At 37.4% G+C, this 18832-nt stretch overlaps 2 protein-coding genes across 4 annotated transcripts; one reads left to right on the top strand and one right to left on the bottom strand.

Moving 5' to 3' along the window:
* Nucleotides 1–279: 279 nt before the first annotated feature.
* Nucleotides 280–8807, top strand: LOC143892192 (protein ELC-like). Of its 3 annotated transcripts, none has more exons than XR_013255450.1 (2): nucleotides 280–2155; nucleotides 8485–8807. XR_013255450.1 is itself a non-coding variant. In XM_077396647.1 (2 exons), exons 1-2 carry the CDS (start codon nucleotides 323–325, stop codon nucleotides 1877–1879), a joined length of 1524 nt encoding a protein of 507 aa, XP_077252762.1. In that variant the 5' UTR covers nucleotides 280–322; the 3' UTR covers nucleotides 1880–2315. The 3 variants fall into 3 exon arrangements, 1 of the variants encoding a protein (XP_077252762.1); XR_013255449.1 differs by lacking the exon at nucleotides 8485–8807 and adding an exon at nucleotides 6998–7405; XM_077396647.1 differs by lacking the exon at nucleotides 8485–8807 and having other exon boundaries at nucleotides 280–1225; nucleotides 1259–2315.
* Nucleotides 8808–12285: 3478 nt separating this feature from the next.
* LOC143892191 (protein neprosin-like) lies at nucleotides 12286–18832 on the bottom strand. The gene is made up of 7 exons (XM_077396646.1): nucleotides 18324–18832; nucleotides 18130–18216; nucleotides 17439–17675; nucleotides 16410–16580; nucleotides 16233–16286; nucleotides 14951–15097; nucleotides 12286–12855 (listed from the first exon to the last, which is right to left on the bottom strand). The coding sequence occupies exons 1-7, from the start codon at nucleotides 18537–18539 to the stop codon at nucleotides 12478–12480; spliced, it is 1290 nt and encodes a 429-aa protein (XP_077252761.1). The 5' UTR covers nucleotides 18540–18832; the 3' UTR covers nucleotides 12286–12477.

Genomic DNA, 18832 nt, shown 5'->3' with positions numbered 1-18832 from the left:
AATGTGGCCCCCACTGTATTTTAAGCTAGTGTGTAGATAAGTTATCTACATCTACACATATGTGTAGGAACCGTTCCCTCGTATATATTTCCACAACCATGATTTAAAACTATTAATTGGTCACTGTGGTTGTTTTTGTCTTTTTATAAGATAATTTTAGACTTTTAGGGAGATAATGTTTTCGCCCCCTGTTGGATAATGCGCCCCCATTTTCAACGCCCTGTTGGATAATGCGCCTCCAAATAAAGCAAAGTAATTTGTTAGTTTCAAACTTTTATTCTCATCGTCTTCTTCTCTCCAGTGTCATCATTTTCTACTCACGATGCCCTCTGCGCAGAGCCCACAAAACACCCTGCAATTCCTCACCAACGCCCTCTCTCAGCGGGGCCCCTACGCCCTACCCTACACCGAAAACCTAAAATGGCACATCCGCAACCACCTTATGGCCCTCCTCGACTCCTACCCTACCCTCCAAGTCCAAATCTCCACCTTCACCCACAAAGACTCTCGCACTCTAAATCTCCTCCAAATCGAAGGCACTATCCCCATGGACTACCAGGGACTCACCTACAACATCCCCCTCTTAATCTGGCTCATCGAAACTTACCCTCGTGACCCTCCCCACGTCTACGTTAACCCTACCCCTGACATGATAATTAAACATGCTCACCCTTTTGTTAATCCTTCAGGATTCGTCTCCAGCCCTTATCTCTACAACTGGCTCTTTCCTTCCTCTAATCTCCTCGATCTCGTTCGACATCTTAGTCAGATCTTCTCTCGCGATCCCCCTCTTTACACTAAACATCCCAGTTCTAACCCTAACCCTAACCTCGATGATCTTCACGATCTTTCTTCCACTTCGTCTTCTGATCGTTACTATTTTTCTTCTACATCGTCTTCTGATCGTCACCATCTTTCCTCTACTTCGTCTTCTGATCGTCTTTTGATCCCTCCTAACCCTCACCCTAGCCTCGCCAATCGTCACTCTAACCCTAACCCTAGCTTAGCTGATTATCACTCTAACCCTAACCCTAACCTTAACCCTAACCTATCTGATCATCACCCTTACCCTAACCCTAACCCTAACCTTGCTGATCATCACCCTTATCCTAACCCTAACTTAGCTGATCATCACCCTTACCCTAACCCTAACCTTGCCGATCATCACCCTTACCCTAACCCTAACCCAAACTTTGCTGATCACCACCCTTACGCTAACCACCCTAACCCTAGCTTCGCTTTTCATCCATCGATCCCTCCTAGGGTTTACTCCTCGTCTCCGTATGGAAATCGTTTCCCACCCTCACCGCAGCGGCCGATGGATGATCCGTTGGAGATCTACCGGTGGAATGCAATCCACACACTTCAGGAGAAGGTCAATTCGGATATCACGGCGTTGAGGAGAAGCAGGGAGGCGGAGATGTATGGGCTTTTCAACATGCAGGGGGCACTGCGGCGAAGGGAGGAGGAGTTGAATCAGGGATTGAGGGAGATGATGGATGAGAAGGAGGGTTTGGAGCATCAATTACAGATTGTGCTTATGAATGTGGATGTTTTGGAGGGGTGGGTGAGGGATAATGAGGGGAGGATTTCCAACAAGGGGAATCTCGAAATTGACGATGTTTTCGAGCCTTGTGATGCTCTGTCGAATCAGATGCTCGATTCTACAGCGGCGGATTTGGCAATTGAGGATTTGATCTATTCATTGGATAAGGCCGTGCGGGGAGGGTCAATCCCATTTGATTTGTATTTAAAGAATATCAGATTGCTCTCTCGCGAGCAGTTCTTCAGCCGTGCCATGGCTGCAAAGGTTAGGGCTGCCCAGATGCAGGCTCAGGTGTCGAGTATGGCGGTGAGGGCATCACAATATGGTGTATAAGAACACTGTCTGTTCTTTCTTCAATGCTATACTCGATTGCTGCTCTGGGTGAGTATAGACCCAAGTTTGAATTGTTTGGGAAAACTACCACACAGGTTCTGTGTTCGTATTATGTACAATTGGCTGTGATATATCTCCATGGGCTCTAACATTCAAGGAAATGGTGCTTTCTATGACATATTTTTGAGTTCTAGGAGAGATTTTAGCACTTGTGGGAAGTTGATATTGTAGAAAATTTTCCATCGCTGGCATCTCTTGGAGAATTGCCTTATTAAGGTCAGTTACTTGTAAATTCTGTATCTGTTTTTTCTTGTATAAGTTATAGCATTTGTGTTTCTCTCGGGGGTTTGTATTGAGAAGAAGAAGCAAAATTCTGTCAAATCTTTTTTGTAGTCATCAAATAATTGACACATGGAAGCTTATTCTTTACGCCTCACTCTATATTTTGAATTTCATGTGAGATAATGATTTTATAATTTTTATGTCAATCTCAACAAGGTGTTAGAAAATATGTTTGGCGTTACATGAATTTTTTTTAATTGGTGCAATGACCATAGATTCAAATTAGAATGTGAAGTCCAAGTAAGAGCGGCTTAATTGTTCTAGGTATGCTCCCTGGTGATCAAAGCGCTGAGATACTACTTTATTTATTGACAATGATTCCATTCCTTGAGTGTGATTAGCTAAGAGCCTAAGCGTTTAGTGTGGAGGTCTATTGAAAATTTTCCTTTCCCCTTTTGCTAGCTATGACACAAACATCGACTTCTTAAAGATTCACGCACATGTTGCTGGTTACATATTCTGTGATGCCATTTCTTTTTATTTTTCTAAAACAAAGGCTGATTATCTTTTGAACCCATCTTCTCACCCACAGTAAACTGGAATCTTGGTAGTTAACACTTAGTTGAGTGCCATTTCATGTGTACAACCTCTAACTAAATATTTCGTGACATATTGATCTTTATTAGCATCTGGAAAGAAAACGTCCACCGCGATTTGATATAAAAAAACTTCGTAGGTTTCTCTGTAAAAAATTTTCTTTCCAAAATTTTGAAAGAATCAATATGATTTCGGTTATTTTAGATGGATATCATCATAATGGAAGGTTCCGCTAGATAAAAATTATATGAGACCGATTATGGTTATCTTTCTTTATGTATTAAAAAAAGTAGGAAGTTTTAGAAATATTTTTCATTTCCAAACCTTTTCAGTAAATTCTTGCATCCAAACCGCCCGTAAGGATAAATAATATTGTGTCCATATTGGATTGATTTCTATAATTGGAACCATTGATTTGATAGATCACAATTAGAGGGCCCACATTGTTCTAGATCCATGTTAAATGGACTTCTCATGTATAAGAACATAAAAGAAGGGGAATGGTAAATCCCCCCCGCCCCATTTTCTTCCTTGAGCTACCCTTGTAGCGTAACAAGAGTCATTAATACAGTAGAGGGAGCGGCCTGGGGGACAAAAGGTGGCAAATTTATCACTTTCACAATTCACTGGAATCATGAGCAAGTCCGTCGGTCGAAATAAGCGCATTCACAACCAAATCCAGGTCAATGGTTTTTCTTTTTTCAGTTTTTTAGAAATATCTCAAATGAATGTTGCTCTTCTTTTTTCGGCGAGTGGAGTTTATTTTTGTTAGGGTTTCCGTCGAAATATCGACATTTCAACAGAAACTTTGTTTTTTTTTCTCATCCGAAAAGTTTCATGTTTCACACATTAGGCCAAAAGTCCAAAACCTTAACGAAATCTGGTATTTTTATGAATTCAAGTGGATTTTGTTTCGGTAGCAGCCAAAATCCAAATATTCCGGCTGAGATAAAATGTTTCGGCCGAAATTTGAAACTAATGACCCTCCACCGTATCCAAGACCTCCTTGATGGCATCTACAAATCTCCATCGAAAACCTTTTCTATCTTTTACCCAACTTATAAAGTTGAGCAAATCGCCTTCCATGAGAGAGAGAGAGAGAGAGAGAGAGAGAGAGAGAGAGAGAGAGAGAGAGAGAGAGAGAGAGAGAGAGAGAAGGATCCACCAGAATCCCAATCAAGAGCACGCAAACTTCCTCGTTTGAATCAGCCACACCAATAGGCCAATAGGGTCATTCAACGACAACAATAAAAAAAAAACAGTCATGCCAATAGAATCCAAAAAGGCCTACCTGACCGTACTCTCTGCATTGCAAAGGATCCCCCAACACCTGCAGAGCCTTGATATTTCTTTATCTGTTAATCTTCTTGACCTGTTGGAAGTTGGAAGTATGGGCTTTGATGAAGAGAGATATCTAGAAATGGATTCTCATGGGTTTGTAAACATCTTAAGTTAGTTTCAATCTATATAGTGGTGACCTATCATCTTTATTGGAATAGGAAGGAGGTGAAGGAAAAGGCCTAGTTTGCACGAGCGTTTAGTCTCTACAAGCTTAAAATAAAGGGGCTATGACATCAAAACATCTGCAAATATTAGTTTCGTTTTGTACATATTTTGGTAGGTATTTTTTGTGCATAGTTTTCACTTTGGAAATGGAGAAAGTTGAAAAATCTGTATAAGCTAAAGACATCTAAAACTGCTGCGTTTGAAATATAAATACCAAAAAGGTCAAAATTCCAAAATTGGGAGAAATTGTAGATTTCACTAGTTATGATAGATTTAGACGAGTTAGTGCGAGAGTAACGAAGAGGGTTATCTTGAAGAGGAATTGAGGAAACTTGGTTGCGAGTGATTTGAGAGAACCATCCTCTCTTGGTTGAGGAAGTTGATAAAATCAATCCTTAACTAGAATGTAAAGTGAGATTGGATAAAGCCTTTGTAGAGATTGATATCCAACTGAAATTAGCTCCAAATTCAAACATCACCCTCAAAGTGCATTCACTTACAAACCCCAAAGAATTACAAAGGTAGGGGACTGTTTTGGATACGTGGAAAGCACCTTACAGCAGCAGATGGAACTATCGTGGATATGTGATCAACACCCTATTACAGTTGGAACTGTTATGGACATGTAGATAGTGCCCATCAGACATTGATATTCAAAACCATGAAGGGAGGATTCAACCAAGGGCACACTGCTCTTGGGAGGAGGAAGTCGTTGTTGGAGATAAAATGCTCACTGCATTTGTGTCTAAGCAGAAGGTACACTATCTTCGTCTTAGTTGGCTTCACTAGCCCAAAGTATTCTCACGAACAGAACTTCATAAAAGAAAGAGATGACGGACATTGACTCCCTTTCTCACTTAACCCCATCTTATGATAGTTGCAAGATGCCCACCCAAATTATATTTGGGTGGCAATATCATTCAAGCACCCTTTCATAATAACCAACCAAAAAGACCCTTTCCATGAGCAAAACGTTTTGGACCACATCAACACAAACTTTCTTTCACACTCACCCACATGTCTTTTAACTTGTTGTAATGATGGGTGCCCATATCATTTCAGTGCCCTAGTGACAATGGCCTTTGAACACTAGACGAGTCATTGGCCCTACGCCTTAGAGTGGAACTCTCACTTTATTGGCCCCACAAGTGAGCCATGTCCACACAATCCGGCCCCACGAATGACGCCCAAACATACAAAAAGCTGTCCCACACAGCCCAATCTTTGCACTGCCATTCAATTTACAACACTTGGTCTTCCCTCTAAGGACCCTAACTTTATGTCAATACCAGGTAGAGTTACAAGGTATTATTGGTCCCATACCGATATAACATCCCATGCATAAGATACGGTTAACTTGATGTGCAATTCATTGATGTCGCCTACCAAATATTATTCTCTACATTAATGAAATGAAATGAAATGCAAATCATAACGTCTTTCCTTTTTTTTTGTCATTCTGACCATTATAGTTGAATTTCCGTAATTTTGGTCGAAATTTCGGGGAAATAATGACGTGGAAGGAATTCCTATAGATTTCGTTTCGGTGGGGATGGAAATGGAAACATAACATTTCGGTCATTTTGGGGAAATTTAAAACAACGTAGATTAGTAGGATTGGCATGTTACGATGATTGACTATGGGGAAAGCCCATCAACTGCTCTGTGAAGTTATCACTGGAGTATGCAGGTAGAATATTAAAAAATTTATGGTTACAAAGAAGAGTATGTAAGGCTGTTATTGGCCCATTATAGAAAAGCTAGGGCTGTTATTGGCCCACTATGGAGAAGATTGGTACGATTGTCTCTTATTTGTGTCATCAATTTATACCCGTGTGAGGCAAAAGCTCTGCTCTTCAGTTTGAGGTGGTGCACAACTCACAATCTTGGCCCTCTAATCGTCGAAGGTGAATCTGCAAATGTGATTGCATGGGCGGGCTGGCCTGTGGAGGTTGTCCGGGATTGTGGACGAGATTAGAGACTGGATTTGACTCATTCGCCCCTCTCTATCCCACATGCGGAGATTTGCCAATCCTAGGCAGATGGTTTGGCAAAGGATGGCGTCCATTTGGGCAATACTGCTGTCGTATTTGACGAAGCTAATGTGGCACCGGCTTTGGGCTTTACTGGATTTCGGTTCTTTCCTTTTGTCTTTGTATTTTGTGGCATGAACAGTTGGGAGGACATCTTGTCCCCCCCTGTTTCTTAGTCTTGTATTCTGGGATTATGAATAAATATTGTTACCTTTCAAAATAAAAATAAATTTTATGCCCTTGTAGCATGCTTTGATGGTATGAGGTGGACTTTCATGTTTCCGTGAGTACCTATACCTTTATTGGACAGTGAAAGATTCGGAATTTGAAATCTAGAATAGTTGGCTTTCGCTCTTGCATCTATTTTATCTAAAATTCAAACCCAACTTCCCTTGCGTGCCTTAGTAGTCAGTTGTTTCACCTTTAGTAGGCAAATTCCCCTCTTGTTTGAGAAGCTTCCTTTACTTCTCTTGAACTCTACCGGTCCGTTTGTTTGTCAAGCTTGAACTTGCAAAAGTTGTGCTTACTGGTGAGCGCATATACCCCTCCGCTGCCCACCCACACAGTGTAGAGTTAAGGAGTGTATTCACGTCCTATTTTGCCTTGTTTAGGGCTGGATATTTGTACATTAAGTACAGGTAGACTGTTTTGTTTTTACCCTCACATGGTTTGCTCTTCATGAGATTTTTTTCTTTTCTAGGTTGGAGAAACAGAGCCTTAACCAATTGATCTGGAGGCTCAACCTCTTCATGACAGCTGTTCTTGCATATGATGGGACCCTCTCAAACCATGTAAGGGATTGTTCAACTTAATCTGAAAGTGGGACCCGGTGCTTAGTCAACTCTATTTCATGGAGTTGATATGCAAGCAACACAATATGTGTTTGCGTTCCCATGTTTGTAGTGATCCAGAACATTCATCTTATGGGCCATTGCCTAATCTTAATTGTGAAATGATTCTTTTGACTATTGGGTGGGCATCACTGCCAATTTTTTCTTTTTCTGACTGTCCCTTTGCAGGCAACTGATTGGATTATTAGGCCAGTTGATTGGTGCAATCTTTAGTTAGAGTCCTTGACTGTCCCTTTGCAGGCAACTGATTGGATTGTTAGGCCAGTTGATTGGTGCAATCTTTAGTTAGAATCCTTTTACAAGGATTGCTGGGTGGATTGGCTACCTTGGTAAATCAATGGAGCAATGCCTAGAAAAAAAAAATGCCCTTCAAAAATTGAATGGTTTTATTGTCCATGGGGAATAGGCTGATTGTTCTTCCAATTTTGTAGGAAGTAGGTTTGGTGGCTTTTTCTTCTGAAGTACTGAACTCTGTTAAGTCTTCTGTGAGCTGATGTGAAATTTTTCGTCACTAGTCTTTCACGTTTCTATGATCTACCTTCAATACCATGCTATCCTATATCTAGTAATAACTTCATCAAAGTTTTTTGTGTGTTGGTATGAAATTTTCCTTCACTACTGTTGTGTGTTTGTCTCCTCTCCCTTTAACACAATACTCTCCTGTATCTTAAACTCTTTGGATAGAAGCACTCTCAAAATAAGTGCGATACAATGGGTGGGTTTTTTTGAATTTATCTTCTGAGAGACACAGATGGGGAAGCAATTGTTCTTGTCTCATCATTTGACAGCCAAAACATGCAACCCAGTGAAAGAAGTCATTGCCTTCTATTTGGAGTGATTTGCAGTGTAATTTGTGGTTGCGGGCAAGTTTTCATGAGTCTAAATGAATCTGGAAGAAGCGGTGAGATAATTCCATTATGTTTGCCCTTCAGCTCTTCCACTTTAAACTTGTTCGAGGGTCTGGTGCATTACTTTATTACGTTGTAATTGTCTTCCAATTGCACGTTGCATAGCTGTAAACTCTGAATCGTTTCAACAACTCTAGCCCATGCCGATGTTTTGGATCTGATGATATTAAAATCCATTTCTCAACCGGGCTCTCCAGTCTCAAACTAAGGCTCCAAGATAAATATTAGTAAAAATGACAGCCTATATTAAATTTCGTAAAATATTTCTGTGTGTAGTATATTTTCGTTTTTTATTCTCTTAAAAGGTGTTTTTCATTTTGGCATTTTTTGCCGAAATATTGTAAATATAGTAGGTTTGATGAATGCGCCATTCGGTGATAATTTAGAGGTAATACGTTTGTTGCTGGTGTTACAAAATGTGGATGCAGGTACTTGATTGACACAGTCGCAACTCAAAAGAGAGTTTTGATTGAATTTGTTAGGAAAAATGCGGACTTGGACAAGAACATGGCCAAGGTAAGATGGAGTCAACTCGGGAGAGTCCACAATGACATGGGAGAGTTTTGACTATGGTTGATGCTCATGCTCATGCACTAATAATTAATGCTTCATAAATTTATATTCTCTTTTATCTTATTGTCTAGACCAGGAATTAGCATTTTGCCTATGCGGATAATTTATAATTTCTTATTTCTATTACTTCATACAAAAATCCATTGGTATGAGATATAAGACGGTACCTTCTTAGAAAGCGATGTTCAATACATACTAGGGAACATTAATACTGTTTAAAGTATGTTTAAAGTAAGTACTGTATGTAAGTATATACTCCGTGTAGGCATATAAGAAACGTTCTTCTATCTGTTTCGTGGAATCCATTGTGGTGGTCATAGTAGCTATAGACTCCGAAGCGGCAGCTGCAATTATACCAATGGCAGATGCAAATATAGCAATAGTACCGGTCTCTCACGTGATGATGTACAACACCTATCTCTAATAATTAATACTCTCAAATACCTTATTTAAAATGCGGCCACTTGCAAAATTAATTATTAGAGTGCCTACTTGTATATCAATAGTCAATATTAAATGTAATAATTCAAAAAATACTGAATTTAATGTAATAATTTCAAATTTAAAAAAATTGTAGAATAAAATTTTAATTTAAGTTTGCCATATATCAGAATAAAGATGCCCCGTCTACATATTGTGATATGTAGGTGATATATGCTATGTAAGCCTATAAAATGACATTTTTATATTAGATTAGGTTTTACTGCTAACGATAAGTATCAGCTACCTTGTGAATATAGGTTTAATTCATCATAGGACTAGTGAGAAATTGAGTGTACTTGAAAGTATGTTGTTAATGATGACTCAATTAAAACTCTTCTATCCTTTCTATCTCTTTATCTATCTTTCCTATCCATCGCTATGTTAAGGTGCTTTTTTTTAATGCTGTCCCTTTTATGATGCTAGTTTAGGGGTTGTTTTGCTGTTAATGTTTTATTTAGGACCTTCAATTTATGATGATATCACTCTAAATAAACCATAACCTTATCATTTCCCTCTAAATTCTTGGAGCGCAGGGAACTTTATCTTAGAATTTTTTCCTTGGAAAATGGTTTTTCCAGTGTTTGGCTGACTCAGTTTTCATGGATTTTTTAAATTGCAAAATTTTATTAATTTTTTTAGGAAAATTTCAATACTATTAGATCATTACATTCAATTGGGGACTTTAGTTTATAGTGAACTTCATTGATTATTTTTTGTGTGCCCTAGTTCCCTCTCATAAAACTCTACCTAAAATTTATTCATGTAAAGCATTAATAACAAGTAGCAAACTCCATGTTTTGTTTTTTTTTTCTGAAAAAAGGGACTCGTGCCCCTCAGCCTCAGGATAGGAAGGGTTGGATGCTGCAACTTTCAATTAAAATCAATTAATGAAGACAGCTGAATATCCGAATCACATTATTATATGTAAAGTTTCTCGGCACAATCCAATGCATATTTATTAGATAAAGATTTCCATTGTACTATTGGCAAATATGTCCCTTTTCCATTTGAATCATCAACAGTGTTGTCCATGTAGAACATTTTGAACACATTAGTTGCCGGAATTTTTTTTATTCTTGGGACTTTTGTGGAATTTCCGCAGGAAACCCACGTTAAGCTTGCAATGTTTGTGGTTGGGCATAGAACCAAACATGGGATTTATATTTTACCGGGACACTTCCAGGGAGATTTTTTTCCCACCAATCTCCCAGGAAGTTTTTTGTTCCACAAAAATCCCAAGAACCAAAAAAATTCCGGCAACCGATCATAGTAAAATATGGGCCCACTGTCAAATGTACATATACAGATATAAAATCCAACTTATTGCCCTTGGTCCCACCCTTATCAGGTGATTCTAGGCCTTGATCGAGCATGTTGAAAAAGATGCCCTTCTAGATATCTTTAAGCCATTGATTTTTCAACGGCTCAATCTTGGGAAAGAGATTTCCATTCAGCATCAAAGCTGGATGTACACGTTTCGAAAATTCATTTTCGTCTGTCAAGACAACTCCTCTTCCTACTCAATCTCTTTTAAGATTAATTAAGTTATTACCTCTTTTGTCTTATCATTAATTAGCAAAATGCTCTTTCAAATATTTTATAGAGAAAAAATGTTGTTAAATTACATTTTAATCGCGTGCACGTTTAATATGTAAAACTTTTCAACTTTGCCCTCACTATATTTAATAAAGGGTTTTGTTAACTAGTGCCCCCCGTTAAGGTGCATTGGAAAAGTGTATTTGCAATAAATCTACACATTGTTTGAGAGTTCTACATATGTTCTGAGGCTGTTTTCTCAAATCATGTGCAAATATAGGGATTTGCTAGGCAATTTCGTGGAAAGCCATTTCGCACTTTTGCACAGAGAGCAGCCACCTCAGATGAATTAAATGAATAAGAACTTGTGTGTCTGTTCTCTCATGCAAAAGTGACTAGCAAATCCCAAAAATATTTGCATACATGTAAACACTTATACCCTTAAACATCTTCTATTCATTGAATGTAATTTACCGTTTCCACTTAGTTAACCCTTTTATTAATCAATATACTATTACACTCTAATTTTTCCAATCTTATTTTAATTTTCACTGTTTTGCCAACTTTGATCCATCCATATGATAGTAGTCTAGTAGGGTCCCACCTCTTGAATATTGTCCTTGTAGGGCGAGTCACAAAATTATGGTGGCCCCACGAACTTTAACATTCATTTCTCTAGAGACAAAATATTTGAGACACTCAACTACAAAATTTATCTCAGATATTGATGTCTGGAAATCCACACAAACCTTTTCAATGCTTTCACTTGTCCACTATTTTTTATTGTTTAATAGACCCAAATCATTCTTCAAGAACAAGACTCTTGACTTTTAAGTTTTTATTTTCTATTCTAATTCTCATTATCTATCCTTCCAAGTTTCTTAGCTTCTTCCAACAAGATAGGCACCAACTCTCAAGCAAATATTGAAAACCAAATGACCTTTTTTTCTTTTTCTTTTTTAATTTGAAGGAACATTGAAAAATGAAAGTTTGATAAATCATTAGATTAGAATAATGATTAGTATAGGGCAGTGTTAGATCGACTCCCAAATATCTTAAATCGACACCAAGTGTCTTTCTCTCTTTCTAATCCAGAGGAGAGAGAAAGACACATGGGGAGTCGATTTAAGATATACGGGGGTCGAATTATCACTCCCCTTAGTATATCTATTAAAGATCAGAAAAAACGCGAAGGATTAGAAAAATAGAGTAAATATTTGGAAGAATTCAAGACAGTAATAAGTTTCTCATGAATGATGAGAAATTATACACATAAAATGAATTACCAATAATAAAAGTGAGGTTTTCCACCTCTGTTCTCAGCATTTCTACCTCCTTTTGTTTTGTCTTTCTTTAAAATAACTTTATTTGCAGGAAAAGACAAGCAAAATTGGTGGAAATTCTTTCATTTTTCAAATGAGCAGCTCAAGGTCATTACAATTTCCAGAAGCTATCGACAGCCGATCAGAAAAATGTTAGATAAAGTGGGGGTGCCATTATCAAAACTAGAGGTTGCACTAAATTTCCCTTTTTGATACATTCTTAAATGCAAAGAACTAGCTTGACATTAGCTGATATTTTAGTTTCATACTTTCATAGAAGATCAGCTCAATGAATAAATTAAATGGGACAAACAATAAACAACTATACTAGACCTTTCTTAGCCATCACAAAAACAAATAGAAACTTACATTTGAAATTACACAGTACAGTAAAAAATTTCTATGATGGACAATGGAAGATGACATATTTTTCAAAAAGAATTGTAATAAGTAATTAGGAGAGCTTAATCACTAAATTAAAATCCACCCAACAGAGAATCGAGCTATTCATTTACATTCAGGGTTATTTCCAGGCCCGCCATAGTAGAAGTAGGTCCCCCAATCAGTGTTATAGGAGCTCTTGATGTTGTAGCAATTAGTGTTCTCTGCCAATGTGGAGATGGATTCAACAGAGCTGAGGCTGTTGTCTGAGTCTACAATCTCGAGGTTGCGAAAGTAACTCGATCGGCCGAACCCGGCATCGGCAAACTGGCCGGAGCCCATCTGGGTGGACGTGTGTTTGCCACTAGGCCGTGTGTTAACAACCTCGCCGCCCCATTCTACCATGCTAGCATGGTCTCCTAGGTGTGTGAAGATCTCTGTGGGCCAGTAACCGATAAGTGTGTTGTCGCCAAAGCCCAGCCACCAATTGCCTAGTTTTGGATCCTGACCAGAAACCACGAAGATTAGAGCTGAAAAAACTAACCACATTTATATTTGATAAAATAAGAGAATTTCTATTAATCTTGGATAAATTACAGAGTCGGTCAGTGCTTATATAGAGCACTTACATGATAAATATAAAAAAAAATGTTATAAAAAACATGGAAAGAGATAAGAATATAACATAGTTACAAATTTACTCTAACTGCCCAATCTAGGTTACTTCATGTAACCCACTTGCCTAATCTATCACTAAGATGATCTAAACGGTCTATTTCAACCCAATCCAACAGTGAAATCTCACATATTCTAACAATATTTCCTCCAAAAAGAAACCAACTAACCACACTCACGTGATAAAACTACATTTTAAAGTAATAAAAATTTAACAAGAAACAACATTTTATGTCTTAAAATGGCAACATTTACAAAATACCTGCACATGTAATCTTTTCTTTCCTTTGATATAGTTATCTTTTGCTCAAAGAAAAAGGTACAAAACTGAATCAAAGACAAAAGCTTTGAAAATTGAGAAAATAAGTTATTATTTTTGAAGTACATATTTATGTTTCTTTTGACTATGCACAAAGCTATTCACATGTAATCAAGTAAATTTTGATAAATAGAGGAATATATTTTATTTCAAATATTTTTATATTCATTTTCCTCATTTTATGCATTTTATACTCTTTTGACGACAATAAACAAAATATCAATTTCATTATGATAGCCATTATTTGCAAATGGGACATTAATGCCGCTTTGAAAGCCGTTAACTAAGACAAATATGGAGTACATGTATTGTAAACTATTATTATTTGCACATAAGACTACAATTGGGGCTCTAATAATTAATATAGTTGGTAGCTGTATTTCTATAAGGTATTATAGAGTATTAATTACCCAATAGGTGTTGTCCTCCCTACCCCTATTTACATGCCCACTTCCTCTGTCTAACTCTTTGTCCTTGCCTTTCTCATGTGTTTTTGTACAAGCTTATATACCTATCTGTCTAACAAGAAAAAAAATCTGACGACATCCACCATTGCCGGGGCAAAAGTCTAGTGTTGATGCCTTGTTTGCGTATGTTATTGGTGCTGTGACCACCACAACAAATTCTACTGAAGACTAAATAATGTCTCCTATGTACCTGCATCAAACAGTACTTATATATAATATGTACCTTGAATAATTAATCACCAGTATGTGTTTTGAACAATGTTTTCTACGAAGGCACTCTCTTATGTCTTATATCCTTTGATTTTTGTATTCAGTATTAGAAATAAAAGAATATAAAGTATCGACATAGGAACAATGCTTGTATATAAGAATTTATAAATTTGTAGAGCATTAATTATTAGAGCCCCAACTATATGCAAATAAGACCAACTCAACTCAACTCAACAAAGCCTCTGTCCCAAACTAGTTGGGGTCGGCTAAATGAATCCTTTACAAATATGCAAATAAGACCATAAAAATATAATTTTTACAGGCATCCAAAGAGGCCCTAAGATAACACATAAGCATGGAAAAGTAAAACAAATATAGAGAAGGAAATTGAAAGTTTCTTGTGATACCATGGTGTTCTGGTAGGCACATAACAGTTATATAATACTTTCCAAACATTGAATATTTGTGTTTAAATTGAAGAGCACCTCACTCTTTAAAATTTCCCTTGTCAATTGTCGGCTCGACCGAGTCAGCTAGGTCTTACCTCGGCCGACTCTTACTCCTATAGAAGTTTGGCTTTATCAAGTCAGTCAGAATGCCCTATAACTCGTCCACGTTATTGAAAAAATGATGGCATCAATTACTGACTCACCCGAGTTGACTTGATTTTACCTTCGCTGAGTTATTAGAACAAGTCTGAACTTTTAAACACTGAGGCTTCTGGTTATTTTGAACTCTAAAAAATTGAATTAAAATACTTAATTACCAAGTGATGGCAATTTTTTAAAAAAAGAGTACACCCTGTTGTGAGATTTTTTTTCTAATTTAAGTGGTGGGAAAGCTGAGATTTTACTGTAATGTAAACAACACACTAAAGGATTTAACACCATCTATACACCATTGCACAAAATATCAAGTTATATTTTACCTTCCATATAAGAATAGTAATGTCATATTGGTTGCCAGCAAAGGAGGAGACTGGAGATATAGCAGCTCCAATGGCTATCCTGTTGTTCGTCTGTACAAACCCCGAACAGAGAAGGTTGTAGCAACCCGTTTCTTGATAAGCATCGCTCTGTAATGGAAACAACAACTAGCTATTATTTTCAAGTAACTGTTTTTGTTTTTTGCTGTTAGAGGTATAAACATACTGTTGAAATAGAAATGATTAAACAACACCAACTCAGAGCTATTGCCACACATCAGGTCCTGGTTTAAAACCCAAATACTCCTTGATATTAAAAATCCACGTGTATGGCTAACCCTAGAAAGAGGGGCCACACATGAGGGGGGAGTGTTGAAATACAAATCATTAAAGGGTCTGTTTCTTTCGAAGTAAAACGGGTGTAAAACAAATTTTACTTGCATTTTTAACTGGAAAAAATGATTGTAAAGTTTGTTTTAAGCCAATCTTATGTAAAGAAAGGGAGCCTAAATCACACCCACTCTAATAGCTTAAGCTTTTGGAGTAGTTGGTTGTTTCATACATACTCTATTCGGCGTATAAGAGGCATTCAATGGCATCCCATATCCATCTTACAAAGGGTCTCAAATAGTACACACTGCATGGAGATCCCTTCTCAATCGTACCCTTTGTTTTGGTAGAAACACCCTTTCAATTTGTTTTGAAAATTTTCTTCTTTAAAGAAGGGATGCACTCACTCGATCTTATTGTAAAACAACGAGGCATGTGTACAATTCCATAGTGGGTCCCAACTTTTGATCAATCTGGATTGTTAACCTAATAGCTCAACCCTAAGGGTATGATTGCTGTGATTTTTTGGGCCATTCAAGATCTAATGAGGAGCATACCTTCGGAGTGATGATCTAGACCGTCTATTAACTGGGCCCAAGATGGATAGACCGTGGGCCTAAAAGCACATTAATTAGACGGGTTTTTTTTTTTGATGGGTGATTAGACGGGGTTATTGCCTGATCAAAGGACTTTACATGTCCAATAAAGTTTCGCTCTCATAATCCTTTTGTGGGACCCTTGATTGGGCAATACACTACGTCTTACTTAAACCACCCTAACCAAGTTGACAAAATGAAAGGAGAATCTGACGATTTTTGCCATTTATTGAAATGGGCAGTTTGGTCAATGCAGGTTACAAGGAGGCTTTGTTAAAATCATTACAAAAGCAGGGAGATAAATGTAATTTAAGTAACTAAAATATTGGATTATGGGGGAATTGAGTAAGATATCTGACCGTCCAATACGTGAATAATCTCGGCCTGCTGTCTCCGTAGAGCTCAGGGCTGACCTGACTACAAAAAATCTAAGCTTCAGAAAAATATTTTATTCTAGCTTTCTCCATGCATTTCTTCTCAGAAAATGATAATTCCACCCCCTTTTTTTTGTTTTATGTAAGGAAATGAAAGAATACCTGCCAACCAGCTTCAATGCTATTGAGATCAGAACCGTCAAATGAGCCAGAAAGAATCCAGATCTGCGATAGGCTAAACTCGTTCACCACTTGAATAGAAGGGTCCCACACGTTTATTGCAGCTTTGGCTCCATACACTTCCTGTGATGCTCCCGTGTACGCGATTGCATGCTGAACAATTGCAAAACAAAAACATAAACCACTATACACGAGAACTCAGTGTATAACAATAGATTCACATCCCTTTTTTTTCTTCCCATGTATCTTTCCTGATATTATTTTTTAGAAAAATCTCGCTCGTGGAAATTCAGTAGAGGTTAATGCCAAGGACCCACAAAAGGTTGCATTAATTAGACAGTTAGGATCATTTGATTGGTGCGAATTTTGAGGTATGACTAATTGAAGAGGTGGTGGTCCACGACTGAATAGTCTACATCCCAAAGCATGTGCAGAGATTGAAAGGTCTGGTTGGGATGGCGCTATACACTGCAACTCGGTATATACATTTAAGTCTAGTTTTTTCTTCTTCAACATAAAAAAACAACAAAGAAAAAGAAAAAATTTCTTTTAATTTGTTTGGCTATAGAGAGAATATTCATTACAAAGAAGAAGATTAGAGCTATTAGTTTTCACTCAGTTTTCTAATGGAAGAATTGACTAAGATTTAAGTCAAAGTTCTTTAAATCTTACTTCCCATCAGACCCACAAATTTTACGTTGAGTATAGAAGATTTTTAAAACAAGAACGACTTAAGAAAACCTTGAAAATAAAAAAAAAACAGATTCATGGGTTCTTTTCCCTAATATCTTAATGGAAAAAAAAATAGCCAATATATTTTATTAGTTTTCTTCCACCTTCACATCAGAACTGGATCCTTTTTTTCTTGTCCAGTTAGAAAGAAATATCATGAAAGGGTTTCTTTATTATTATCTTTGGTTCTATAATAACTTTTTAAAAGTTCATTAATTAATATTAAATTATAATCTCACTTTTTACCTTTCGCCATGTAAAGAAGAAGAAGAAAAATACCTCATGGCCATTGCCACTGACTCTAGCAAGGGAGAGTCTGCTTTGCTTCTTTCCATAGTGATAGAGTGATTTTGCTCTCAAAACATCATTCGCAGAGCTTCTCCTCACTGGAATGGTGCCTTTCGGGCATCCCCCACTTTGATGCCATGTTTGCCATGCACCTTTTAGTTCATCACTTGTGTTGTAATTTATCAGCTCTTGTTTTTTGCTCAAGCTAGGCCTCCTTGGTGGTACTCTCTGATGTATAGAAGACAAAAGAGACAAAAGAGAAGGGTGTATTAGCTTTAAGTTAAATAAAACATTCACCAAGAAAAATTAATGAGAACACTTGAATCTATAAGAACTAGCTATGCATTCCTCCACATTTAGACACTTGAATAGACATGAATGTGAAAAAGAAAAATGAATTGGTTTAAGTTCATAAAAAGTGCAGTAAAAAATAGCAAGAACACTCAAATATGTATCTGAATTAGCTATACATTTTTCTCCACACCCAATGGTGTTTAGCCTCTTTCCACCCTCTTCCCACTCCCCACTACCTACCCCTCTCTACTTTCTCATCCTCCCACCCTCCCTAGCCCTCTATTATCACTTGAAAGACTAAAATTCCATTGAAAACTTTCTCATGGCAGCCAAACATGGCCTACATGTAATAGTAGAGAAAGGAAGGAAAAAACTTAACCTATTTTACCTGGATCTTATGATTCTTCAACATTGGATGATCTAGAGCAGGTTGTCTGTGCCTTTCAACACAATCAATGATATCTCCATCTGGGCTCTGCTCAAATCAATCAAAAGAGCTACTAATATTAAAAAAGAAAAAGAAAACACAAAGTGAAACAAAAAGTCAGCTTCTTTTTCTCTTCTTTTCTTTCATTCTTTTACCTCTATAGTCTTTACACCGGGCTTGTTTATCTTGTTCAAGTGCCTCTTGATCCTGGCTAACCTCAAGCTCCCCACTTGCCTCTGATTTGTGTAATTCAAAGCTTTAGATTGATCAAAGATAATGGCTAAGAAGAGAAGGAGAGTAGTTAGAGAAGGAGACATGGAACAACCCAAAGAACAAACACCTAACTTTCCTCTCCTCCTTCCTATTTCCATCTCTTTCAGTGCCCAAAGAACCAAAGCTCTAGCTTAGATCTCCATTACCAGTAACAAACAGCACAAATGAATCAGAGCCCTCTTAATAGCTCACACCCAATAGGAAAGAAAACGACATATAAAAAGCCCTCTTTAATTGCACAAATGGTGGGTGCATTTCACTAACCTATGCACCCCACCATTTTCATCACCACCTGCATTTGCACCACGCCAAAAGAAAGCTTCTTCTAGTCTCTTTTGGCAGGTAATTTTCTTCAAGTCTTTTACTCATTATAAAAACTCGACCTACCCAT

Source organism: Tasmannia lanceolata, unplaced genomic scaffold (genome assembly GCF_043159265.1).
Source record: "Tasmannia lanceolata isolate RefF3 unplaced genomic scaffold, GAP_Taslan_0.1 ptg000015l, whole genome shotgun sequence".
NCBI lineage: Eukaryota > Viridiplantae > Streptophyta > Magnoliopsida > Canellales > Winteraceae > Tasmannia > Tasmannia lanceolata.
The sequence above is the reverse complement of the archived record's forward strand: the minus strand, read 5'-3'. Positions and strand labels throughout refer to the sequence as shown.